Below are 27,615 nucleotides of genomic sequence, written 5' to 3' on the forward strand. Positions count from 1 at the left end.
ATTTAATTGAAAGCTCTGGCAGTCATTCAATAACTATTTCAAATCAAACGTCAATAAAAACTAAGATAAAAATGTAGGGTAATGAAGTAACAATGCAAAACAAGTGCTTTCCGACCTACCAGTTAAAAAGAGAGGAATTTAAGGAAAGGGTAGTAGAAATTATTTGAGAGTCATTAAAGAACTAGATATTTATTCGGAAGGGATAGTTAGTGAGTAAGATAAAATGAAAATGGAGTTTAAAAATAGGGTAAAATAAAAGATATGGTTAAGAAGTAATGAGAATTATGTAAGGGAGCTGACAAAGATTAAAATATTGCAAACTAAAGAGACTATCATAGAACAGGAAGAGGAGCAACTGCTAAAGAGAAAAAATAAAGGAATATTTGGTTAAGATGCATAAGTTTAGAAAAATTGCTTTGGAGCAACTGTTTTTGATAACTCCAGATCCCCAAATTTTTTGCACAATGACTTAGACAACAGAAAGTAGAAAGGGTTGTTGCCAGACTTAAGGGGCCAAGAACAAGAAGAATAACCAGAGATCCTATAGAGATATTAGAGATATTTCAAAAATTTTATGAACATTTGCATAATGCAGAGGAGTGTGGAAAACAAGAAAGAACTCAAATGGGAATATTTATGGAGGACTTAATTATGCCACGATTAGGTGAAGATGAGGCTCAACAATTAATGGTTAACACAGGAGGAGATGGGATAAAAACAGTGATTTTTAATCAGTTTGCAAGGATGTCTCCTGGAACAGATAGTATTCCTGTAGAAGTTTGGAAATTAGGAAAGACAGTGATAAAATTCTGGAAGATTTTGTTTAATAGTATTTTAAAATGAGTGGAAGCTTCAGTATCTTGGAAGAAAGCTGTGGTGGCTGTATTACCCAAAGATGGTAAAGACCCATTATACCCAGTTTCATATAGACCCATTTCAGTTTTAAACCATTATTATAGGTTCATAGGTATTAACAACCACAAGGGCCTTTTTAAGCCTAGCCATGTATCCCAAATCTCTGACAAGTTTTGATGCCCTTGATAAGTGTAAGCAGGGGTTTGGGAGATAACATATTTATAAGCAGGGGCCTGGGAGATGAACCATTTAGAGGTTGCCTGTGTCCATTAGAGACATAGGTGCCAAACCAGGGATGAATTTCCTGTTCCCCATTCAGTTGTCCAAGTTGCACTTGAATTGGTTTAGGGAGGATCTCTGCTTTACAATAATGTGCTAGTGGCAATAGAGAAGGATTATGCTGGCATGTATTTGTATTCTACCTAAAACTGCTATTTTGGAGGTGGGGGCTGGAACTTGATTTGCAATAGTAAGGATGTATCAGGGGGACCTATAAGAGAAAATATAACAAAGGGCGATAGAATTCTGAATAAATTTATGAAAGTATTTGGGATAAAGTATTTCTCTCTACACTAGCTAAAGGAAAGGAAAGGCAAAGGTGTTTCCAAAACTGATAGGTATGGATCAGTATAGTTTTATGGAGGGAAGGCAATCATTTGACAACATTAATAGAACAGTAATGATCCAGAGAGAAGCAGAATGTAATAAAATAATGCTATTGGTAGGTCTTGATGCAGAGAAAGCATTCAAAAGAGAAAATTCAGACTTTATGAGCAAGGCAATGGAAGCATTTTAATTCCCTGATACAGCAATAAGGTTACTAAGGAGGATATATGTAGGATCAGAGGCAAGATTTAAAGTGTGAATGTTACTCTCTAATAAGTTGTGTTTGAACAGACGAGCCAGGCTGGGTGCCCTCTTTCTCCTTTATTTGATTTATATTTAGAGTCCTTGGCAAAGAAAGAAGGGACTCCAAAATGCAATGATATAATTAGTATGGTAATCAAGAAAAAGGTGTTTATATTTACAGATAATATTATTTTTCACTTGATATATCCAAAAAAGGATATCTCAGTCTTATGGAACATTTTGAGGCAGTTTCAATTCTTTTGGGGCTATACAATTAATAAAAATTAAAACAAAGGCTTTAGCTGTAAATTATGTACCCACTCATAAATTAGTTCAGCAATATTCATAATTATTGAGACAAGGTAAGATGAAATGTTTGGGATTATGGAATAAAAATGATTCTGTTACGGCAGCTATGGGTATATGGGAAGAGATTAAACAAAAGATAATTAAAAAATTGAAGAACTATAAACTCTTTTTTATGAGCACGAATATGGATAGTAAGTTTCTAGCAGTGAAAATGTTTTTAGTTCCAAAGAGCTGAAGGAATTTATCTGTGAAGAAAAGAAGGCAAGTGTTACATGGGATAAGTTGATCCTCTTAATAGAACAAAATGGTTTATGATTCACTGGTTTGAAGGGATCTTTTAAGGCTGCACTGTTAAGGCTTATGTTGATAACACAAGCAGAATATTATAATTTAAGGTGGAAAGGGACAATGATGAAGTGGGGGGTTCAAGGAGTAAGGAAAGTTGGATTTTGGATGCAGAGTCTTAAAAATAATAAACAACCTTACAGAATATTATATCCATGAAGTTGCAGTAAGTATCCTAATAAATAAGCCAACACAGGAATGGAGAAAGGCGATTTTGCCAATAGAGATGACTGTAAGTAGGGGTACTGAAAATAAGCAAGAGGGGGCTAGAATTTACTGGAGAAAATTGACAACGGAACCATGGTATTGTGCGTAAATAACTAGAGACTGAAAGGTAATAAAGTAGGATGAGGCCACAAAGAAGTTTTGACTGCTGATGAGAGACTGTCTTCCCTACAAGGAAAGGATATCAGAGTCTAACAAAGAAAAAGGGATAGGGACGTCCTAAATGAATGCTCTGGCAGTGTTTTTAGCTGGCTTTAGAACAGACCTGGGCATTGTATGGCCCATGGGCCACATCCGTCCCTTTAGCTGTCCCTGACCAGCCCATGTGAGAAGTCAGACAAAACACTTGTTAATTGCAAGAACTTGCACTGTACATGGATTTAGCATTCAATATCCAAATGCAGCCCAGTGTAGTAAGAGACTGTGTATGTGTGTGTGAGAGATTGACAGAGAGAGTGAAAGAGATCTTGTGTGACTGAATGTGTATGAAAGCTGAAAAGACTGTGTGTGTGATTGATCAGAGAAAGAGGGAATGCATATTTGAAAGCTGAAGAGACTGTGTACTATGTGTGTGATTGATCAGAGAGAGAGAGAGAGAGAGAGAGACAGTGAATGCATGTATGAAAGCTGAAGAGACTGTGTGTGTGTTATTGATCAGAGAGAGAGAGAGAGTGAATGTGTGTATGAAAGCTGAAGAGACTGTGTGTGTGACTGATCGGAGAAAGAGAGTGAATGCATGTATGAAAGCTGAAGAGACTGTGTGTAAGAGAGATCGGAGACAGAGAGAGGGAGAGAGAGAGTGAATGCATGTATGAAAGCTGAAGAGACTGCGTGTGTGATTGATCGGAGAGAGAGAGAGAGAGTGAATGCATGTATGAAAGCAGAAGAGACTGTGTGCGTGATTGATTGGAGAGAGAGAGAGCGAGAGAGTGTGTGAATACGTGTATGAAAACTGAAGAGACTGTGTGTGTGATTGATCAGAGAGAGAGAGAATGAATGCCTGTATGAAGCTGAAGAAACGGTGTGAGAGATTGGAGGGAGCGAGAGTGAATGTATGTATGAAAACTGAAGAGACTGTGTGAGAGACCGGAGAGGGAGAGAGAGAGTGAATGCCTGTATGAAAGCTGGAGACTGTGTGTGATTGATCAGAGAGAAAGAGAGAATGAATGCTTGTATGAAGCTGAAGAGACTGTGCGAGAGATCGGAGAGAGAGAGAGAGTGAATGCCTGTATGAAACCTGAAGAGGCTGTGTGTGTGAGAGACTGGAGAGACGAGAGAGAGAATGCATGTATGAAAACTGAAGAGACTGTGTGTGTGATTGATCAGAGAGGGAGAGAGAGTGAATTCATGTATGAAGAGACGTGTGTGTGTGTGTGTGTGTGTGTGTGTGTGTGTGTGTGTGTGTGTGTGTGTGTGTGTGTGTGTGTGTGATTAAAGAGAGAGAGAGTGAATGCATGTATGAAAGCTGAAGAGACTGCATGTGTGATTGATGAGAGAGAAAGAGAGAATGAATGCCTGTATGAAACTGAAGAGACTGTGTGTGAGACTGATCGGAGAGAGGGAGAGAGAGTGAATTTGTGTATGAAAGCTGAGGAGACTGTGTGTGTGTGTGTGTGTGTGTGTGTGTGTGTGTGTGTGTGTGTGTGTGTGTGTGTGTGTGTGTGTGTGTGTGATATTAGAGAGAGAGAGTGAATGCATGAATGCATGAATGAAAACTGAAGAGACTGTGTGCGTGATTGATCGGAGAGAGAGTGAATGCATGTATGAAAACTGAAGAGACTGTGTGTGTGACTGATCGGAGAGAGAGAGAGTGAATGTGTGTATGAAAACTGAAGAGACTGTGTGTGTGATTGATCAGAGAGAGAGAGAGAGTGAATGCATGTATGAAAACTGAAGAGACTGTGTGTGTGATTAATCGGAGAGAGAGAGAGAGAGAGAGAGAGAGAGAGTGAGAGAGTGACTGCATGTATGAAAAGTGAAGAGACTGTGTGCGTGATTGGTTAGAGAGAGAAAGAGTGAATGCATGTATGAAAACTGAAGAGACTCTGTGTGAGTGATCGGAGAGAGAGAGAGAGACAGAGAATGCATGTATTAAAGCTGAATGCTGAAGAGATTATGTGTGTGAGAGATCGGAGAGAGAGTGAATGCCTATATGAGAGCTGAAGAGACTGTGCATGTGATTAATTGGAGAGAGAAAGAGAGAGAATGAATGCCTGTATGAAAGCTGGAGACTGTGTGTGATTGATCGGAGAGAGAGAGAGAGAGAGTGAATACGTGTATGAAAGCTGAAGAGAGTGTGTGTGAGAGATCAGAGGGAGAGAGAGAGAGAGAGTGTGAATACATGTATGAAATCTGAAGAGACTGTGTGTGTGATTGATCTGAGAGAGAGAGAGAGAGAGAAGAGAAAGTGAATGCATGTATGAAAACTGAAGAGAGTGTATGTCAGAGAGATTGAGAGAGAGTGAGAGCGATGGAGCAAGATTGTGTGTTTGACAGAGAGATTGAAGAGTGAGAGCAAGTGAGCGATCCCATGGCAGCAGTTAACTGGCAGAACTTACAAAGCTAGTTGTTAAACTGAAAGGCTTTAGTAAACGGGGAGAGGGGAAAATATCACTGAAAAAATCATTATTCTTCATACACTGGCAGATAACTTTCTCTATCTTGACCTACTGTTTCTTCTGCAGGTTCGAAAAACAGAACCGCTGGCTGTATTTGTGGACAGAAAACTGACGTCTTTTTTTTTTTTTTTTTTTTGATAATAAACAGTACGTTTTCAAAAACTCATGGCATTCCTAAGGAGCATTTCAGACTTGGAATTTGTCAAATATTCTCTGTTCGTTACTATTAATGTTAGAGATTTATTCTTTATCATTCAACATTCAACAAGTCTAGTCTGGTTCTATGAAGCCTTGCTCACTTTGGGGACTTTATTACATAGCAACATTCTACTTTTATATGCTTTATGGAAACTGGGAATTTTTTTATGGAAATTAAGGGAGTAGCTATGGGTGGAGATGTTTCTGCCCAGGTGTTTGCAAACTTATTTTGTCATTTTGGGAAACAAATTTTGTTTTCACAAGTGAATTTTGGCTTAATATAAATTGTATATATCCTCTTTGAATGACTTAATTATTTCTGTTTCCAAGGTAACAAAACATTCTTTAAAGTGTTCTTATAACGTTGCTGACTATGTGTCCAGGGCAGCAGCTTATGCTTCTGTTATAAGGCAGTAACATACACAGAAGTCTTCTGAAGATATTAAATCTGAAATTGTCCTTTGGCAAACGTGGTTTTGTTTGGACTGACTGCTACTCAGGTACTCAAACAGTTTGGTGGAAGAGAGACATTGATTCAGGAGCTTACTCAGATTTTTCAGCCGATCTTTTCCAAGCTTACTAAAACCTTTGCTGAATACTCAGGTTCCTTTTACAAACAGCAAAATAAACAGTCTGCCCAGCTTCTGACAAGCAGATGTACAAGAAAAAGTGTCAGGAAGATTCAGAGGAGGAGGAGGGGGCCTTCCAGAAAAAGGGACAGTCCAATAATAATATTGCGGGATCACCCCTACCCTCTGCAATCAATTTAAACCTGTTCTAAATCCTGATTCTTCAACTTGCGTTTTTGCATCAACAAAGTTGTCCATGAGAGACGGCACTGGAAAAGCCTTCCTGTTTTCAGGCCCCCCCATCCTCCAACTCAAACGTGCCCATTTTTCCCAATCATCAACGAAATGATTTCTGTGGGAGTTATAGAACCAGTTCCACCAAATCAGTGAGGAGAAAGGTTTTTATTCAAGATTTTTTTTTCTGGTGTAAAAGAAGGACCCCTCATGGAGATCAGTTCTTGACCTGTTCTTTCTCAACTATTTATGAAAGTTCCAAAGTTCAAAATGCTGACCCTATAAATTTTGTTACATCTCATTCCTCTAATTTATTTTGATAACTATGGACTAGAAACATGCTTATCATCACATTCCTGATGCCAGAGATTTCAGAAGTTTTCTAAGGTTTTCTGTGTTTAGGTTATACTTCAGTCTGCATTACCCTTTGGATTATCTACTCCTCCAAGGATCTTTATAAACTGTCTTCCCTCTGTGATAGCACATTGTAGACTGCAGGGTGTTCATATTTTTTCTTACGGAGCCCACTTGTTTATCTTTGCAGATTGTTAGGAGCCCCTGATGTGAGTGAGAAACCTTCTTATCAAACTAGGATTCCAGGTCAGCATTCAGAAGTCATCCTTGATTCCTTCCCACAACATAATGTTCATAAGGTGGCTTCTGGATTCCAACATACAAAAACGTTTCTTCTTCAGGAATAAAATGGACCAGTATCTGTAATTGTTCCTGAGTTTCTCCATTCAGTCTTACACTTCTGCAAGAAAACACCTCAGGATTATAGGGTTCATGACTTCCATAATTGCCTTTGCCAGATTATATATGAGAAAAAATCAGTGATTCCAAAAACAGCATAATCCCAACATCTTCACCTCTTGACATTTCAGATTCCAGTTTTGGGTTTTGGGTTTTGCGTAAAGAAAGTTGCTTTGGTGGATAGGTCACATAGCCTTGAATCCATGTATCTCCTTTTCAGTGATTACCCCTGCACAATCTGTGACAACAGATGCATTAGATTTTGCCTGGGGAGTTATGTCTATGGGGGCAAAACTGCAAGGGCTTTGGTATAATCTAGACAGACCAAAGCACACCAGTGTCAAAGGGTTGTTATCTCTTATTCATGATTTAAATTCTCTGTATTATATGTGTTCTCCAGGGCCACTACAGGTGATAACAGACAACACCACAGTGGTGTTGTACATAAACAAATTGGAGGGAGTACCAGGTCTTACTCCCTGCACAGGCTGGCTGCGGGAGCTTTGAATGTAGTAATGTAGCACAGTTTAACCATCCATGCTTCTTACATTGTCAGAGCAAAATTTTCTGGTAGACAAGCTGAGCTGGACTAGGATAGACCCTCATCCATGCTAACTGAATAAGGGGGTCTTCAAGCAATTGATCCAGTTGTGGAGATCTCTTGAAGTAGCTCTTTTTGTTCCATAGAAATAAATGGAATTTGTGGGCACGATACATGCAGAATAATGCTCAGGAGGAGGAGTGAGGTTTAAGGGAAGGCAGGAATTGAGCAATTTATGTAATGTTGGACTGAATGACAGTTGTTGTAAAGAAAAAAAACATATGTATAACGTATGCAAATGAAAAAATGTTAATATGGTCTGTTTTCTTTTCTATTAATGCATGTGTGCCTCTGTCTCAAGTAATAATTTAATAATGGTGTTTTAAAAAGTATATATGTTTACCTCCTTTCAAAGTAGACTACTGAATAAATTCTGCTTCAGGATTTCATGCAATCAGACCTAGAAAAAATGCTTTTTTCATTCCCTTGGATGGGAATGTCCCTGTATGCATTTCCACCTTTTCTACTGATATCCAAGTTAATTATGAAGATTCAAAAGGACTCTCCAAAAACATTGTGGTAATTCCCTTTTGGCCCAGGCAACAGTTCTTCTATCTTCTTATAGAATTCGCCAAGAGTTACACAAGACAAAGGGTGGTTGATAACATTCCATCCTTAAATGACTACAAGTGACTGCCTGGATGATTCAATTTTGATACCGTTTAGGCATATTTTCTCTAGTGACATACTGCACATGTTAAAGGAGGCAGAAACCTTCTACTAGGAAATCTTAATACTTGTAAATGGAAAAGATTTATTAGTTAGTGCCACACTAAGAACCAGGATCCATTTAGGTTTTCTGTACTACTAGTTTTACATTTGTGTGAGTTATTATCCTCTGGCCTTTTATACTCCTCTGTCAAGGTTCATCTCCCAGCCATCTCAGCATGTCTGCCCACGAATCCTCCCCTTATATCACGGTCTTTAGTTAAGCATTTTGTGAAAAAGGTTTTACATTTGCACCCATCTAGCTGTCACCTACCTGGGATCTTAACTTTGTTTTGGAAGAATTGACTTTAGCTCCCTATTAACCAGCTCATCAGGCTGATTTATGGTTTATCACTTGGAAAATGGCGTTACTCATTTGCCCTGATATCTGCAAGAAGAGCATCTGAGCTGCAAACTGTTATGCTGGGTCAACCATATTTGATATTCCATAAAGACAGGCTTTCTTTAAGAACAAATCCCTCATTTATGCGCAAGTGGTTTTGGAGTTTACATTAAGTTAAACCATCCATCTCCCTGTCTTCTTTCCAGAACCTAAAAAACAAGGACAAAAGATTTTTCGTACTCTGGACATGCATAGGCAGCTCAGTTATTATCTTGACAGAACTAGACCTTTCAGAAAATAAACTTTTAATTCCTATGAAGGTATAAAGAAAGGGCAGCCCACATCAAACTAGTTGTCCCTTGCTATTTCTTTGTTATTCCCTGTATAATAAAACACTTCCAGGCAGGATAAAGACTCATTCTATATGAGTCTTGGCGTCTTCTGTGGCTTTTTGGAAAGGGATCACTTCTGGAAGCATTCTAGAGGCAGCTACTAGAGGTACATACCTTTACAAAGCATCCCTTTCCTGGTCTACAACAAGCTTTGAAAGGAATGTTCTTCAAGGACTTCTGGATCCTTGTCCTTTCTTCTCACAGTCTGTGTAAGCTATGGTATTCTGTCCACATTACTTAGGCTACTGTAACATTGATTTATGAAAGAACATAGTACAGTTGTGTAAACAAACTTGCCATAAACAGTAGATGTTCAATTAAATCAGTGCTGCAGTAGCCACTCCCTTCCTCCATCCCCATTGTTTTGTGCCTGTGTTTATGCATGTGTAAGGATCTGTGCATGTATACCTAAATTTAGCTTTTCTTACCAGGATTGTACCTCCCGTTTTGCAGTTGCCAAGAAAGTCCAGCTGCTGGTTTTCTCCACTTGCAACTAGCAACCTTGAGTGCAGCTGGAAAGACTCCAGGGCTTTGAAATAGTGATCCAGTTGTTGTCGTCTCATAGGTAGGGTATACCCCATATAGCTTAGGCTATTGCAGCAGTTATTTAATTGAACATCTACTCTAAGAGTAAGTTTACTTAAACAACTGCACTTTACAGCTTATTTACTTACCTACCTGTTACTTTGATTCCCTTTCAGAATCGACCACTCCTCCAGGTTCTGTTGATGACAACAAAGAAAATTATTGCAAGATCATGGAAAATTAAGCGCTGTCCTCAAATTTCTGATCTGCATGTCTTATAAAAGAGGAGAGAGATACCAGAACTGGTTTGAAGAACCACTCTATCAAAGAAAGGATGTTGAAAAAGTGGGCTATTTGAGATAGAAAGTTTCTTTTGGCCTTAGTGCCCTCTTTCTGACTTGTCCAGTTGGATTAAGAGTAGCCATAAGTGGACCTAGCAGTAGTTGGAGATGGTCTTTTTAATAGCTCTTTCATGAACTCTACACACCTTTTACTTTTTTAAAATCACACTGTGTAAGGTGTGATATCTTTATGACAAGAAAATTCGTAAATAGTTCTTTCATCTTCTTAATCTTTTTCATTATCATGGAACAGAGTACTTTGTTGTTGTAAGATATAAGGTCTGTAAATGTTGATTTTTATTAGTTTTCTTGTTTTGATTTCCTGTTGCATTTAACTTTGTATTTGATTGAGTTGTTTTAATAAAATGATTAGTGTTTTAAAAAAATGGATAAAAGGAATATGCGGGGGGGGGGGGGTCTAGTTTGGTTTCCATATGAAGTTAGGGCAGAAAAATCCTGTGAACATAATTTGCCTGGTCACAAATGCTCAAGCCACATCCTTCTGAAACTAAAAGTAAAACTTGACATCCCCCCCTTACTTGTAAAGGTACTTTTCCGTTATCGGGGCAATACATCTTCCGATTTCTCAAAGTCCTTTCTCCCCATGTCCACTTCACATTTTATAAATTGAGTCATTTGACTCCTACTGACAGTTCGGATGAAGTCCTAATACATGAAAGGATGAGAGAGCATTTCAACCTACTATAAAATGTTGTGGCGAAATAAAGACAGAGATGTACCGTTACTGTCAACCTAATTACATGTTCACATTCTTACCAGATGTCTGTATTTTCCCAAGCCCTTTCTCCACATTGTTATTTCACCATTTCAGCACGTTCCTATTTCTCTAAGGGCTTTGACATGTCGCACAATCAGTGACATTGTGCGAATGAAGACAAACTGACCCTCACACATGTGGTTGGGAAAGAAGAGCATTTGTTTTATATATATATATATATATATATATATATATATATATATATATGACGACATTGACATATGCCTTTTTTATTAAGGAACAGGGGGTCGTTCTACAAGTATGTAGGTGACCAGCACTGACTTGTGAGGAGATCATTAACAGTCCGTGAACAAAGGGCGATGTAAGACTCGAATCTAACAACCACATAACCGGCAGTGTTTGCCGATGATACATCAGTGCGACTATGAGAACAAAGGCAAACCAGCACAGAACAGTAAAATAAGCAGGAGTGAGAAGTGAGACAATCAGAGTAATACTGTCAGGACGAACAGTAACTTTTAACCAGATAAAAACAAGAAGCAGCACTCAGTTCACATCAACCGAATATTTTGACTGCTGCCCCCTTAACGGAAACCTTAAAATTTTGTGTGTGTGTGTGTGTGTGTGTGTGTGTGTGTGTGTGTGTATGTGTGTGTTGTGTGTGACCTGAACATGGGGAGAAAGGGCTTTGAGAAATAGGAAGATGTGTTGAGAACTATTGCCCTGATAATGGAAAAGTACCTTTGTATATAATAATTCTGTGGTCATAAAACTAGAGACTTTTCAGTAGGCTGGATACACATATAAACTATACTAAATAACCCTTCAATAAAAGAATACAGGGTTGTAAGTAACATGTCCTACGCAGACTTCCTCAAGGCCCTATCCCTATATTCTGTCTCCTGCAGGCTGTTGAAGAAAGATCTATGCCTGGCATACAAGGCATTGTCAGACCCCAATCTGATGGACCTCCTGCATATCCACAAAACAAACAGCACCAGAATTACCAATTCTAAAGACTTAATCCTTGCCTGGGATATAAGTAGGACCTGCTGGAGAAACTGGTATGTATCACAAAGACTTTGCCCTTCTCTAGAACAGGCTCCCCATCCATGTGAAGCAGAGTTCCTCCCTAACCCAATTCAAGTGCAACTTGGACAGTTGGATAGGGAACAGGAAAGTCATCCCTGGTTTGTCACCTATGGGCACATGCAAACATTTATGGAAATTGCAGAATTACTGATTGACAAATTACATGTCAGCAGTATTTAGGGAAACTGGTGTAGCTCAGGTTATAACTAAAATATATTGTTCTTTAAGGTTAAGGAACTGTACCTCACAACTTGTGACTTTGTCACTCGTCACAGAATGTATTTCCTAATCTCTTGAGTACAAATGATTTGTGTGCCACATTTTATCCCTTACATGTTCCATGTATATTGGATGCACTTATTTTGTCCTTGTGCCAAGATTCTGGTTGAAAAAAGTCTGCCGTGGACCAATTAGTCACTCACCCAGCTAACAAATAAATTAAAAGATAATTGTTGGGGATAGTGATTTTGCACATCTACAAATTGTAATATGTAATCATTTAGTGTAGCGCATGTATGTAGACAAAAGGAGCACTCCACGGCCGGCACAGAATACAATTTATTAAACAAGTAAATCGGTTAGCGCTTTCACGTTCTAACAAACGTTTCTTCAGACCTTAGTGTAGCGCAATTCATGTTATATAATTTCGCAGACAACCTACATCTTTTCATCTTTTTTCGCTTTTAAACTTAATTACATTAGTTTGATAAAGACAAAAAAAACACTTTTTTTTGCCAATATACAATCATTTCTAAGTATGTATAAAAGAAGTGTCACTCAGTTTACAAATTACATAACACAGAGGATTATGATTTGGTCTCAAAAAACTCAAAAATGTGACAAAAAAACACATTATCAAAGATAAAAAAAAGAATTCTACTCTAACCCTCCTACCTCTCAAAGATCTAATTGCAAAAAATTCTGGAACTCTATTAAACAAATATCACATCCTGGGAACCCTTGGTCCCCCAATCCCTACCCTAACAAGAAACCCGAAGAAACTGCTACCATCTTTAACATGTATTTCATTGAATCCATATCTAAAATGATTACTTTTGACCCCTGTTCTACTAACATAACTAACCTTAATAACAACCGGACTGCTAATTCCTTTGAGTCCTCTCCTACTCCAAACTCTTCTGCTACTTTTTCACTCACATCTTTTCCTACTAGCTACATCAAATCTTTACTCTCTAAACTAAAACCCTGTTCTACATCAGCAGACAATATTTCTTCCTCTTTTCTTCAGCTAGCTGCTGATTCACTTGCTCTCCCAGTATCTATCTTGATAAATTGCTGTATCTCTGAGTCACAGGTCCCCTCTATCTAGAAAGAATTCTACACCATACCTATATATAAAGGAGGTAACTCCACAGAAATCATTGACTGCCTGTTAGGCCTATTGCAATCCTATCCCACTCTCTAAAGTACTGCAAAAATCCATACACAAGCAAGTCATACAATACCTTCTACAGGAAAATCTGCTCACACACACAACATGGCTTTCACCCCAAACACAGTACTACTACTGCCCTCATATCCTTCCTTAACACTATTTATTTTGCCAGAGACAATAACAAATTCATCTCTTGCCTTTTCTTAGACCTTTCAAAAGCCTTCAACACTGTATCTCACTTATTTCTTATGACTAAACTGAATAACCTTTACTTCTCCACTTCTACTGTTGCCTGGTTTTCCAGCTATCTTGCTGATTGTCACCAGTCAGTGAGATGGCATTCTGCTCTCTCCCCTTCTCTCCCAGTAAAATGCGAGTCCCCCAAGGCTCTGTTCTTGGCCTGTTACTTTTTAATATATTTACTAATCTACTCTATACTTCATGCCCCCAGTCATCCCTGGTGCAATACGCAGATGACTGCAGTTATTACCATTGCTGAAACTCCCTCTGAACCAACCACCCAGGCATCCTTTAACTCAGTTGAAACATGGCTCTCCAACAACCTACTTATACTGAATCCAAATAAAACAAAACTCCTACTCTTCTTACCTAAAAATCTTAGCTACCTCAAATGTACCATCTCTATACTGTCCCTCAACAACACTCCTATCAAAGTTGAATCTAACACTAAACCCTTAGGTGTCATTACAGATGACCAACTTAAGTTTGACTTGTATGTTAATAACTGTATCCACATGACTCATCTAAAACTGGGCCTACTTTACAGAAATAAAAAGTTTCTCACTAACAAAGCAAAAGTAACCCTCTCTCATGCCTACCTCCTTCCAAGTCTATAGCTCTGAAATCCTCAAAAGTATCATATCCTCTCTCCTCACCAAACTTGAATCAACCTATAACAAAGTAGCCAGATTCACAGCACACCAAACATATAAATCCCATCACTGTGTCTCACTAAAACATCTAAACTGGCTAGAATCACTCCACCAGCTTCTCCTCTCTCAGCTCCAAGTCATTTATTCCATTCTATATCAACCTTCCTACTGCCCCAGCTTATCTCCTCGTATCACCCATTATTCTCCCACTAGATCTCTACACAGCTTAGACCAAGACCTTCTACAGCTCTACCAATCCAGGACCAAAATAGGATGTATCCTCTATAGATACCATCCCACCATTTCTTGGAACAAGTTGCCTATTGAAATTAGATCCCTCATTCAACTTAAACATTTCAAAGCTGCCACCAAGGAATACCTGAAAATTCACTGGTCCTGTCACTGTACTGACCCCACTTAATATTCCATACTATCCCTAAGACACCTTCGTACCTGCCCTTTGCGTTGTTTTTCTCTACTGATCTCTTCCTCTCTTTACCTTAATGCTCTTCCTAGCTATCCTTAGCTCTTTGATTCCTGGTGTCTCTGCCAAGAACTGTTACCTCCTTACACTACTATCAATAATTCACATCCCTCATCTTTCTCTCTCTCTCAGCAACACCAAAATGTTACTATGTTTCCTGCACACCTGTTACGATTGATAAGATGGTATCTTCTTTGTCATATGCTGTTCTATCACTTCTTTATCACATTTTTATCACTACTGTTACATACTGTTATATATTGCTCCCTTATTATACTTTTTATTTACTTTTATTGTAAAAATGCATTTCCTGTGTAACTTTAACTACCTATGCATAACCTTTATTGTATTGTTTGTGGAGCTTTTCTCCCCGGCCCTCCACTGAAAAAGGGCTATTCAGCTCAGTCAGACTATCCTGGTCAACAAATGTAAAATAAATGTAAAATAAATAAATAAATAAATGGTCTCCAGTCATAACCAACTTCTTTGTTTGAGAACTGGATGTCAAGAAATTCATCGTAAAAAGAGAGCAAAGCGAACAAAGCTCAAGAAGTGAATTTTAACATCAAATTTTTAACGTCTTTATTAAAATATCATTTGAAACAAAGGCACATACATTAATAGAAAAGAAAATAAACCTTTTTAATTTTTTTTCCCATTTGCACACATTATGCATTACATGTTCTTTTTCTTTATAACTCTCTTTCAGTCTAACAGTCCATAAATCACTCAATTCCTGCCTTCCCTTAAACCACACTCCTCCTCCTGAACACTATTCTGCATGTATTGTTCTTACAAATTCCATTTATTTCTATGTAATTTGCTCCTTCCCTTTTCTAAAGATCCCTCTTCCAATTATTTTACCTCTTTTTACAATATTCAGTATTTGAAATACAGTTGGTTTAGATTTAGATTTCCATCTCCTTGTAATTTTTTTTGCAGCTAATAGAATTAAACTTAATAAGGCCTTAGTATGCCTAGGCAATTCAGATCCTGTGTCCCAGGTCAAAAGAATCATTTCCTTAGTTACAGTCATTTGCTTCCCCAATATTTCTGACAGGCTACTGTGTAAGGATTTTTTTTTTTAATCTGCCAACTCATTACACTCCCAAAATACATGTTCTCAGTTACCTCTTTCTTCACCATCTTTAGTGCACATAGCCAATGGACTGTCTAGTAAATTATATATATATATATATATATATATATATATGTAGGTCTACTTTCAGACTTGCTGTGGCATGTATAGTACTTATTAGATGAAGTGTTTTACATCCATAATGTTAAGTTATGAAAGTATTTAATGCCCACAGAGGCATACACATACACAAACACACAGAAGCTGAGATATAGACTCGCAAAAATATACATGGAAACTCACACACACTTGCCCAGAAGTTACAGCCACTTTATTAAGTGACTACATCTTTGATGTCTCATTGTGATCAAATCAATAAAAAAATGTAGAATTCAAGGCATTGCAGTTCTTCCCATACCTGTTAACTGTCCCTGATCTTGAAGTGTACTTCTGCTCTGTTCCTCGTAGAATGTTTGATTTGCTGGTAAGTGACTGAGGATTAAAGTCAGTCAGTAATGCCAGACAGCAGAGTTTCATACTTTGCATTGTTTATGAAATGAATGCTGATTGACTGCCTGTTGAAGTCAAAAGAAGTTGGTATGACTGTGTTTCTCTTCTCTCTTTCGATCATTTTCACTTTCTCATGCAGATGCACACACGTGTACATTACTTTTTCATTATTCACTTTTTTTAATTTTATGCTCGCTAAACAGTAAAGACACTTTTATTGTTAAAAAAGTGGTGGCCGTTTGCTTTTTTTTTCTGTCCAGGCTTTGAAGTACATTAATATGCTGCTGTGAAGCAGCAGACTTCTTTTTTTAACAGGGATTATCTGTACATTAACACCCTGTTGGAGAATATTTGTTCAGCAGTCAGGGTGAAGATGTATGCCTTGCCCATTCTCTAATTGAAATTAACACTGTGAGAAACATGTATTATCTAAACACAGTAAATATATTTGTTTCAATTAAAGATGTGCTTGGATAATGCACGCGTCAGATTTTAGTAGTGTAATTGTACCTTTGGCATATGTGGTTCAACAAATAACTGATATATTAAAATGTAAAAGAAAAGAACCTATATACAATGAAACATTAGAAATAAACATTAACATTTACTGGTACTGTAATTAATGTAGGGCCGGCATAAGGTTAAATTGTTTACCTCCCAAACACAAGGTACATAGTTTAATTTCCACCTTTGAGGTAAATTGACTAGGCTTAAAACATAGTACTTGTTCAGGAAGCTAAGAGGAATAATTAAGTCCAACAAGGCCAAATACAAGATGAGTATAGCCTCACAAGATGAAAACAACCATAAGACCTTCTACAGCTGTATCTGAAAGGCAAAGCAATTCAGTATGCCACCTTGACTGAGCAGAGCGACATAGCGAATTTGCTGGCTGACAAATTCAGCTCAAACTTCACCCCCTACTGTCCTCTGCCTCCCTTCATGAAATATCGGGTCTATGTTAAATCTTCAAACGCTGGAAATGTCGAACGTCATATGGTCGAGACCATATGATTGACATTTCAAGTGCCCGAAGATTGACTTTTAACAGCGTTGTACGGTGCAGAATGGGAGAATTTCCCTTTTCTGCATTGAAGAGCGGTCTTGGAGTTGGTATATTTAAGTAGGGGGGTGTGGGGGGTGCAGGGGGACTTGCCCCCTGCTCGCACTGTTAAGGTGTGTTTTTCTTCTTTCTTTCTTTCTTTTTTTATTCTATATTCGAACTTCCAAATGTCGACCATATGGTCTCGAACATATGGTATTCGACATTTTGGACTTTAGAATATATGACATAGACCCAAAATATCTATTAGCATAACCCCTAACTTTTAAAAGGAAGCAGGAACTGGCAGCGCTCACTAAGGCCAAAAATACAGCTTTAATGGGACCCTACAATATCCTGTGATCCCTCCTGAATAGTTGGAAACATGACTTGAGTCACTTTTCAACTATAGACCCAAAACAGGCTTTGTACCATGAGAATGGAGGACTGCAACAGTTATCTCACTTCGCAATGGTGGACCATCAGCTGACACAGGAAACTACAGTCCTATTTGTCTAATTAATCTTAATATGCAAAGGCATATAAAAACATTATCATGGAAATGATCAACAAAGACATAAGCAACCTTCAGACACGGGACCTTACCCATTTTAGCTTTGTCAAGGGAAGAAACCTGGTGGACTTCTTTAAGAAGGGCACCAAGGCAGTGGATGAGGGTAAAACGGTGCATACTGCCTACCTGAACCTGGCTAAGGCATTCAGTACAGTATTCCACTCAAGTATGGTTGACAAACTCATCGAACTGGGCATAAACCCCTACATAACTTGCTGGATTGTCAGCTGGCTCACAGACAGGACTCAGGAAGTTAGAATTGATGCTATCGTCTCTATTAAGAGACTAGCCACCAAGGGTGTACGTTGGCTGACCAAGTTCGCAGATGACTGCAAATTGGGAGCTATTGTAGATTCCCCCTTGACACAAACATCTTACAAGGGGGTCTTAACACAGGCAAATGACTGGTGCTGTGGTGCTAAAGCCACAGACTAAAACTCAGTGTCAGGAAATGCATTATAGTGTCTTTTAGGCTGGGAGAACTGCCACCCAGGCTAACTACTCCATCGATAAAACACCCCTAAAAGTTGACCCAGTAGTCAGGGATCTGGAAACATTTGTAGACAGCAATGTGGTCTTTGACCAATGTGTGACCAAGGTAGTGAGAACATCATTCTGTTTTGCCCAGCTTATGAGTAAGGTCTGAGGAAGTCATAGCGCAGCTTTATTTGGCCCTTATCCCCTTCAGCATGTACCCGACCATACATATGCAACAGTGGTAATGCCCATGAAGGTTTCTTACCAGGGAAATGCAGAGTGTAAACACATTGTCCTGTATGGATCATTTTAAAGGCCTGTCTGTGTACTGTGTCTTCTACAGGTTACCGAGAACCAAGCTGTGCCTGGTATTATGAACCTTTTTGCACATCCACAAAATAAATAGCATCAGAACCACTGGATCCAAGGATTTAAAATGTGCTCGTGACATAAATGAGACATGTTGGTGAGACAGATATGTGTCTCAGAGGATTCCTGCTTTCTGGAACAGGCTACCCATCCATATGAAGCAGATTCCATCCCCAACCCTGTTTAAGTGTAACCTTGAACAATGGATGGGAAGTTGGAAATTTACCCTGGATCTGGCCCCCATGTCTCTGACAGACAGAGGCAGACTGTAATGCCCAAACTAACATACCTTCCATAATATCTAGAAACTTCCTAACATACCCTGTCCTAATAAATGTCCATGATGCATAGGGCCACAACTGGGATTGCACAGCTAGGCCTAAATAGCCTAGTATATAACTATGAACCTAAATGTGAAATTATATGTCATATGTAATATGTACGATAATCATCATCCATAGGCTGTACCAGGTAAATGCTCTAGATGGTTTCATAGTCATCTGAAGTATGGAACAGGCAACTGAGATCCCTGTTTAATGTCTTATCCCAAGGATGGCCCATAGCCTACTCCCTTTAGGTGGATCATTTGCCGTTTTTTCTGTGAATTAGTCATGTAGTTTAAATTAGATAACCATGTATTAGCAGTAAGCAGACTGAGTCATCAAGCCTCCATTGGCATTCAGTGTGTGAAGCAACTTAATCTCATCTGATTTAGTTATGTTTAGGAAAACAAAACTGTGCCTACCATACCTTAGTTTGTTACTGTAAAATATGGAAATACACACCAAAATGAGACATTTAGAGTTAAAACTTTCCTGGCAGAAGTTAATTTGCTACTACTACCCTGGTAGAATGACAGCTACCCTTGGCTATTTCATGCAGAAGAGTATGCGTATGTTTGATGTACTGTTATTCTACACTGTGGAAAGTGTATTATTATTATTTAAATGTTGAGTTACACCTCAGCATTTGTGCTGTCATTGTGATTGGGTACTTGTTGTTTTGCACAGCTCCTCTGTTTGTGCTTACATTTTTTCCAGAGATACAGTATTGCAGTGTGTATTTATAAATGAAAGTAGATGCATTTAGTGGATGACATCTGAAAAATGATATTGATTTCTTTTAATCAGGTCATGGCTGTAGCAGGACTTGATTCAAACAGAGTCCAAAGGCATTCACCAAGTCGCTCAACACGGTCCTGGGCAACTCCTCCAGCTACTCCACCCATGAGAGATAGAACTCCATATTATGCACCATTAATTCGAGTAGACAGAGTGGACTCTAGAGATTGTGTAAATGGTAGCCTGCCTTCCATGCATAGAAGTTCTTGGTATTCAGATAACTCAGACTTTTCATACAGAGCATATGCACCAGCAAATCTAACTGTTCCTAATGAGCTGCATTACAGACACATGGACAAAAGAGGAAGTGCAGACAGCTTGGTAGAAGCAGTAAGTATTACCATAACTAGCATTTAGCTTTTGTTATACTAAATAATAACGAACAAGTGATTGTTTTAAAGAAAATGTGAAATCAATACTGCATTGAAATTAAGCTTATAATGTTTGGTTAAATTCATGTGAATATGCAGATTTAATAGACTTGATCAGTTACTGAACCAGAAACACACTGATATGTACATAACAGTAATGCTGTGTAAAGATGTGACTCAGCAACAAACTACATTTTGGCAGGGATAGTCTGCATACAATTGCTATCTGCCAGGTGCCATTGCTGGCCTTTGATTTGAATAAAATTCTTTTCAGACACACCTTTATAACTGATAAAGTTGCCAAATTGAAAGCATTAGGAAAGAAAACATTTCCTTCCTTCTGTTGTTATTTCCCAAACATTTCCATTATAGGTCCAAGTTCTGACATTAGTTTCTCTTAAAGGGTATGAGACTCACATTTTTGTTATTATTTACCAGTTTGTTATTTAAAAATATATAATTAGACCTTGTTCTTTTTCTTGTACAAGAATAAAAACACAGTGAGAGGTCCTATTTGGCAGGTGTGAGTCAGAAGCACACCCACTGTTCCCATTTGATTCAAAGCATGTCATATAATAAATGTTAGAGATTCCTTTAATTTAATATGACTGATTTTAGGATATCTGTCCACTAGACTTTATATCAGATTCTGATTCAAATGCCAAAACAGCACCTGAAATGAAAGTCTTTGTGTGTGTGTGTGTGTGTGTGTGTGTGTGTGTGTGTGTGTGTGTGTGTGTGTGTGTGTATCTGTGTGTCTGTGTAGTCTTTTTTTTATTTATTTGCAAAGGCAAAACTACCCCCATTCAGGGAGTTGTGGCCAATATATTTTTATCAGTTCCGAGGTCAATGCTGTTTGGGAGAGGAGACTGCTCCTGCAGTGTCTTGTACTGATGAAAGTACACGATGGGCAGTTTAACTTTATTGGCCAACTAGCAGTCCATTATATGTCCTACAGGAAATGTGTTTCGCTACACATAGATTAGCCTTTCAGCAAAGCATTTTACAAAGCCATTCTTTTTTTAACAAGAAATGTCTTTATTGAATTATCACTTATGAGGTAGACAATTATATGTTTATATAAATGAAAATAAACCAAATTGACATATTTTCAGTTGCAAATGTTATACATAACATATGATCTTCTATGCAGTAATTTCCATCAAATATTACATATCTCATTCAATTCCTGCCTTCCCTTAAACCTCATTCCTCCTCCAAAGCATTATTCTGCATGTAATAGCTCCACAATTCCCATTTTTTCTATGTAATTTGCTCTTACCCTTTTCTAAAGATCCCACTTCAGTGATTTTCATCTCTTTTACTGGATTTACTTCTTGTAGTATAGTTGTTTTAGACTTTGATTTCCATTTTCTAGTAATTGCTTTTTTGGCAGCCATCAAGATTAAACTCAGTAAGGCATTACTGTGTCTAGGTAATTCCAATTCTGTATCACAGCTCACCCAGTATTTCTGACAGAGTAGTCTACAGGGAGTTTTTAAAGTCTGCCAACTCATTACACTCCCAAGAATATGTTTCCATTTACCTCTTTCTTCCCTGTCACGCCTCCAATATTTGAAATCTGCTAGAGGAAAATTTGTTTGGAGTCTGCTTGGGGTATAAAAACCTATGCAAACACCTCCAAGCAAAGATGCTAAATCTTCTAGACTTTGTTGCATATTTGGGAGATATATTTATATATATATATATATATATATATATATATACATATATATATATATATATATATATTTATATATATATATACATATATATATATATATATATTTATATCTTCCCATTGTTTCATGTATACATATATATATATATATATATATATATATATATATATATATATATATATATATGTTTAATAGTGAATTGCTTATCTAATCTCTGTTTCCAGTCCTTTCTAATCTCCTTGGATTGATTCCTGTATTTATCATGCAGTATTTGACATGCCCTACTAATTACCCCCTTTTAAACAGCAGCTTCTGTTCTAGATTCTACTAAAAAGTTCTAGATTCTACTAAAAACTCTAGTAGTGCTGGTCTTTTACTTAGGCTACCATTATTCCTTTTTCTTTGCTTATACTCTGATAATCCTTGACAAGGAAGGCAATCTCTAGCCTACAGTCCAAATGTATTCTTAGCCTGTACCCATTCTATTACTTTTCCATATCTAGTTATTTGCTCCTAATACCTTAGTCCCTTTGCCAGTTTTGTCCAGTAAATTCCAGTCCCCTCTTGCCTATTCTCTGTACCTCTAATCGCAGGCATCCCTATTGGCAGAATCTCCTTTCTCCATTCCTCCATTGCCTTAGTTCTTAGAATACTTCCTGCTACCTTATGAATATAATATTCTGTATGGTTATGGTTATTTACCTTAGCATCCAAAATCCAAGTCTGTCTTTATTTCTTGAGCCTCCCTCCATTTCATCATCATCTCTTTCTGCTTTGAATTATAGCTTTCTGCTTGTGCTATTTATAGGAGCCTTTAATGTGTATCTGTGAAAATACTCTTTAAAATCATATTATCTCAAACTACCTTATTCTGTTGGAAGGATGAACTTATCCCATTTGACTCTTGCCCTCTTCCCATCCCAGATAAAATCCTTCAACTCTTTATTAATTGCTATGCATGTCTTCTTCTTCATATAACACTAAATGGGCTAAAAGCATTTTCACTGCTTGCATCTTTTTATCCATAACCATAAAATAGAGCTTCCCATTTCTCAGTTTTGTATTATCTTTTCTTTAGTCTCTTCCCACATATCCTTAGCTGCCATAACACAATCCTTTTTAACCCATACTCTTAAGTAATTTGTGTTATCATGCCCCCATAAATGTGGATATTGTTGAACCAATTAGTGTGTGGGCACATACTTTACATATATTTCCTTTGTTTTATCTTCATTAATTTTTAATCCTGAAAAGACTTTAACTTGTCTCAAAATGTTCCACAACACAGAGATATCCTTTTTCTGGTTTTATCAGGTGCAAAATAATGTCATCTGTAAGTAAAGTCAACTTTTATTTATTACCATGCCAATTATATCCTTGGATTTCTGAGTTCCTTATTTTCTTTGCCAGTGGTTCTAAATGTAACACAAACAAAAACAGGAAAAGAGGATACTCCTGCCAGCATCCTCTTTTCAAACAGAACTTATGAGATAAGAACCCACAGACACACACTTTAATTTTTGCCTCTGATCCCTCATATATTCTACTAATTAACCTTATTATTGTGTCAGAGACTGCAGATGCCTCCATTGTCCTACTCATAAAATCCCATTTTAATCTGCGGAATGCTTTCTCTGCATTAAGACCCACCAACAACAGTTAATGTTGTCCAATATTTGCATCCTATCCACAAACAGTCACACATGGCCAACATATGGGTGAGAAAAGGCACAAAACAGAGCAGATAGAATCAAATCATGCCATAAAAATGGGTAAAGTAATGTTATTGTCCATACCGGTTTGAGCAAGAAAGCCTTCATCAGTGGAATACCTTTACACAGTGAATACTCCTTCTTACATAAATAGACCCATCCACCAATGGGAAGTGCAGCCCCCCCACAAACACAAATTAGTAGCTACACCTCCTTCAATTAAACAATGATAAAATATAATAATTATAAATACATACATAGAATAGAAGTACATAATAATTACAAAGAATACATACAGGAAAAAATAAAGCACTTATAAATGGTCATTTAGTCCGGGTGGGAAAAGCCCCCCCAGCTTAATAATCCAAAATGTTTCTTTCCTAATCAGGGTGCTGTGCCATCCCTACATGTTATTCCTGTTGCCAGCAATTCCGTCAATGATCATAAAATTAAATTCTGGATTCGTATGTGTCAGGCATTGCCTATATAGGGCTTTCGTGTCACGTTTATTGTGTATGTCACTGCTATGTTCAGACATACGTATTCTTAGTGGAAGAGATGTCTGACCGACATAAAAGGCTGAACATTTTCAGCTAGCCAAATAAACAATCCAGTCAGTTCTACAATTCCCAAAGAATTTGATGTCATACACTTTACTAGTGTTTTTTACTAGTTAATTGTTTAAGTTTACTTACATAACGGCATGAAGAGCAATGTCCACAAAGGAAAGTGCCAAAAAGAGTATCCCCGGACAGGGTAAGTTGTTGGTATATAGCAACCCCACTACCGGTATGTTTAAAGTGGAAAAAGTGGGAATCCAACGTTTTGCCTTTCCTAAATGAAAATTGACACCTCGTCCCTAATATTGGTCGCAAATTGTCATTTGCCAAAAGGATGTTCCAGTGTTTATGAATCGTGTCTTTGATAGTATTGGTATTTCGCCCATATGTGGTAATGAACCTAATGGTATCACTGGTGTCTACCCTAGTTTTACCCTTATAATCCAATAGGGGCATCCTGTCTTGGTTATTAGCCCAATTACTAGCACAAATGATGTCAAAGTCCCTGTATCCCCTATTCTGGAATCTATGACAGAGGTCATGCCGAGAAGAGTCATATTCCTCTTGGGTGGAACTAATTCTCTTCATGCGAAGAAACTGGGATGTCGGAATGTTGTGGATGGTATGGCTAGGATGTAAACTGGTAGCATGAAGCAAATTATTATATTGAGGGTATTTTCGAAAAACTTTAGTACTCACTGTTGTCCAGATTTCTCCGAATGGTGACATCCAAAAAATTAATTTTGTTAATATCCAAGCTCAAAGTGAACTCAATACCCCACTTGTTGTCATTAAGTTACTGGACAAACTCGAGAAGAAAACCCATATCTGCTCGCCATACCAGACAGCAATCATCCATATCTCTCCCCAGATGTCAATTTCATCAATTCATCAATATATAAGTTATGAGAGGAGTCATATTTTAATTGCTCTTCCAAAAAGGCCATGAACAGATCTGCATAGATCGGTGCAAATGAAGCACCCATCACGGTGCCTTGAATCTGCCAATAACATTCCCCCTGAAAATAAAAAACATTTTTATTCAGCACATGCTCCGCCCTGCAAAAGAGCAAGGTATTGAATCCAGCAGGATATAAGTTGGCATGCTCCAGCCAGAATTGTATGGCTTGAAGACCGGCCCAATGGGGGATGTTAGTATACAGGGCCTTGACATCTAAAGTACAAAGGAGCCACCCAGGTTTAAGCTGTTTTTCTGACAAAATTTTCAAAAACTGTGTGGTGTCTTGTATGCGTGCCCTGATTAGATTCAAAAGGGGTTTTAGATATTGGCTCAAAAAGCCCGAGAGAGGTTCGGTCAATGAACCAATCCCCGAAACAATGGGCCGACCAGGTGGCTTAGTCAAAGATTTGTGAATTTTGGGCAAGAGGTACATGATTTGCTTCTGGGGATCCCTAACAGTTAGGTAGGATTTGACCACCTCTGTGATAATACCCTCATCCACAGCTTGACTCAAAAATGAATCAGTGTCTTTCTTAAAATTGAGTGTGGGATCCAAGGGCATAGTCATATAGTGACGTGGGTTGGACAACTGTCCCTAACCCTCGTCAAGATAATAATCCATGTCCAATACGATTACTGCTCCTCCCTTGTATGCAGGTACAATAACCACCCTATGATCATCCTCAAGCTCCTGTAAGGCTTTATTTTGCCCAATAGTTAGTTTATGACCCAATACCAAAGACTCACTAGTGTTGAAGTGTAAATCTTTGAGCATAACATGTAAAAAGATGGACACATGTTTATTCATTGGTGGCTGAAAATTGGACTTGTGGAATCAAAACTCAGTAGACCTTTGAGAATTATCGCCAGAAAAGAACAATTTTAGGTGACGTCTACAGCAAGAATCATATGAATCGCATGAAGAGAATTAGTTCCACCCAAGAGGAATATGACTCTTCTCGGCCTGATCTCTGTCATAGATTCCAGAATAGGGGATACAGGGACTTTGACATCATTTCTGCTAGTAATTGGGCTAGTAACCAAGACAGGATGTCCCTATTGCATTTTAAGGGTAAAACTAGGGTAGACACCAGTGATACCATTAGGTTCATTACCACATATGGGCGAAATATCAATACTATCAAAGACACGATTCATAAACATTGGAACATCCTTTTGGCAAATGACAGTTTGCGACTAATATTAAGGATGGGGTGTCAATTTTCATTTAGGAAAGGCAAAATGTTGGGTTCCCACTTTTCCCACTTTAAACATACTGGTAGCGGGGGTGCTATATACCAACAACTTACGCTGTCCGGGGATACTCTTTTTGGCACTTTTCTGTGTGGACATTGCTCTTCATGCCGTTATGTAAGTAAACTTAAACAATTTAGTAGTAAAAACACTAGTAAAGTGTATGACATCAAATTCTTTGGGAATTGTGGAACTGACTGGATTGCTTATTTGGCTACCTGCAAATGTTCAGCCTTTTATGTTGGTCAGACATCTCTTCCACTAAGAATACGTATGTCTGAACATTGTAGTGACATATGCAATAAACGTGACACAAATTCCCTATATAGGCACTACCTGATGCATACAAATGCAGAATTTCATTTTATGACCATTAACAGAATTGCTGGCAACAGGAATAACATGCAGGGATGGCATAGCATCCTGAATAGGAAAGAAAAAAATTGGATTATTAAGCTGGGGGTGCTTTTCCCACCCGGACTAAATGACCATCTATAAGTGCTTTATTTTTTCCTGTATGTATTCCTTGTAATTATTATGTACTTCTATTCTATGCATGTATTTATAATTATTATTTTTTTATCCTTGCTTAATTGAAGGTGGTGTAGCTAGTAATTTGTGTTTGTGTGTGGGGGGGCTGCATTTCCCATTGGTGGATGGGTCTATTTATGTAAGGAGTATTCACTATGTAAAGGCATTCCACTGATGAAGGCTTTCTTGCCGAAATTGGTATGGACAATAAAATTACTTTAGCCATTTTTATGGCATTATTTGATTCTATCTGCTGTGTTTTGTGCATTTTCTCACCCATATGCTGGACATTTGTGACTGTTTCCTCCTTTGGTTCGGCCCTGCATTGCCGTACGTGCAGAGCCTTTGCATCCTATCCACAAAACCACATTGATCCATATCTATCAATTTTGGCATCACTTTAGCCATTATAGACAGACATTTTATAATCATGGTTTAGAATTAAAATGGGCCTATATGAAGCTGGACTTGGTGGATCTTTACCATCTTTTGGTATTACTGACACCACAACTTTCTTCCAGGATGTTGTTGCTTTTGACACCTTTTAAAATACAGGTTACAAAACCTTCCAGATATTTATCACTTTGCACGAAGCAACAACAAGTAGAGACCACCACGATGTAATCAAACTGGATTTATTAAGATAAAAACAAGCACTTTCACGTATATCCAAATACGCTTCCTCAGGTTTCAAACTAACATTCCATATGGCAGCTTATATAGCTAGCCAATGATTTAATTAAAATATATCAATAGTTCACTTATTCAATTATTCAATTTAATTTAACTAGAACTTAAAGTGAAACACTGTCACTAAAAGGGTACATAGAGCATGTTACTGTTGCTTTCAGCAAAAAAGTAAACAGAAATAAATAAATAATACAACACTCAGACATGCTCAAAA

At 37.9% G+C, this 27,615-nt stretch overlaps 1 protein-coding gene across 1 annotated transcript in view; it reads left to right on the plus strand.

The window, feature by feature from the left end:
• Positions 1-27,615, plus strand: part of CACNA1D (calcium voltage-gated channel subunit alpha1 D) — a 5,051,180-nt gene that overhangs the window by 4,925,149 nt on the left and 98,416 nt on the right. Inside the window, exon 45 of the mRNA XM_044077483.1 lies at positions 19,650-19,970. Coding sequence (XP_043933418.1) covers positions 19,650-19,970 — 321 coding nt within the window. The remainder of the gene's footprint in view (positions 1-19,649; positions 19,971-27,615) is intronic.

Source organism: Protopterus annectens, chromosome 7.part0 (assembly GCF_019279795.1).
Source record: "Protopterus annectens isolate FY-2018-M chromosome 7.part0, PAN1.0, whole genome shotgun sequence".
Classification (NCBI taxonomy): Eukaryota; Metazoa; Chordata; order Ceratodontiformes; family Protopteridae; genus Protopterus; species Protopterus annectens.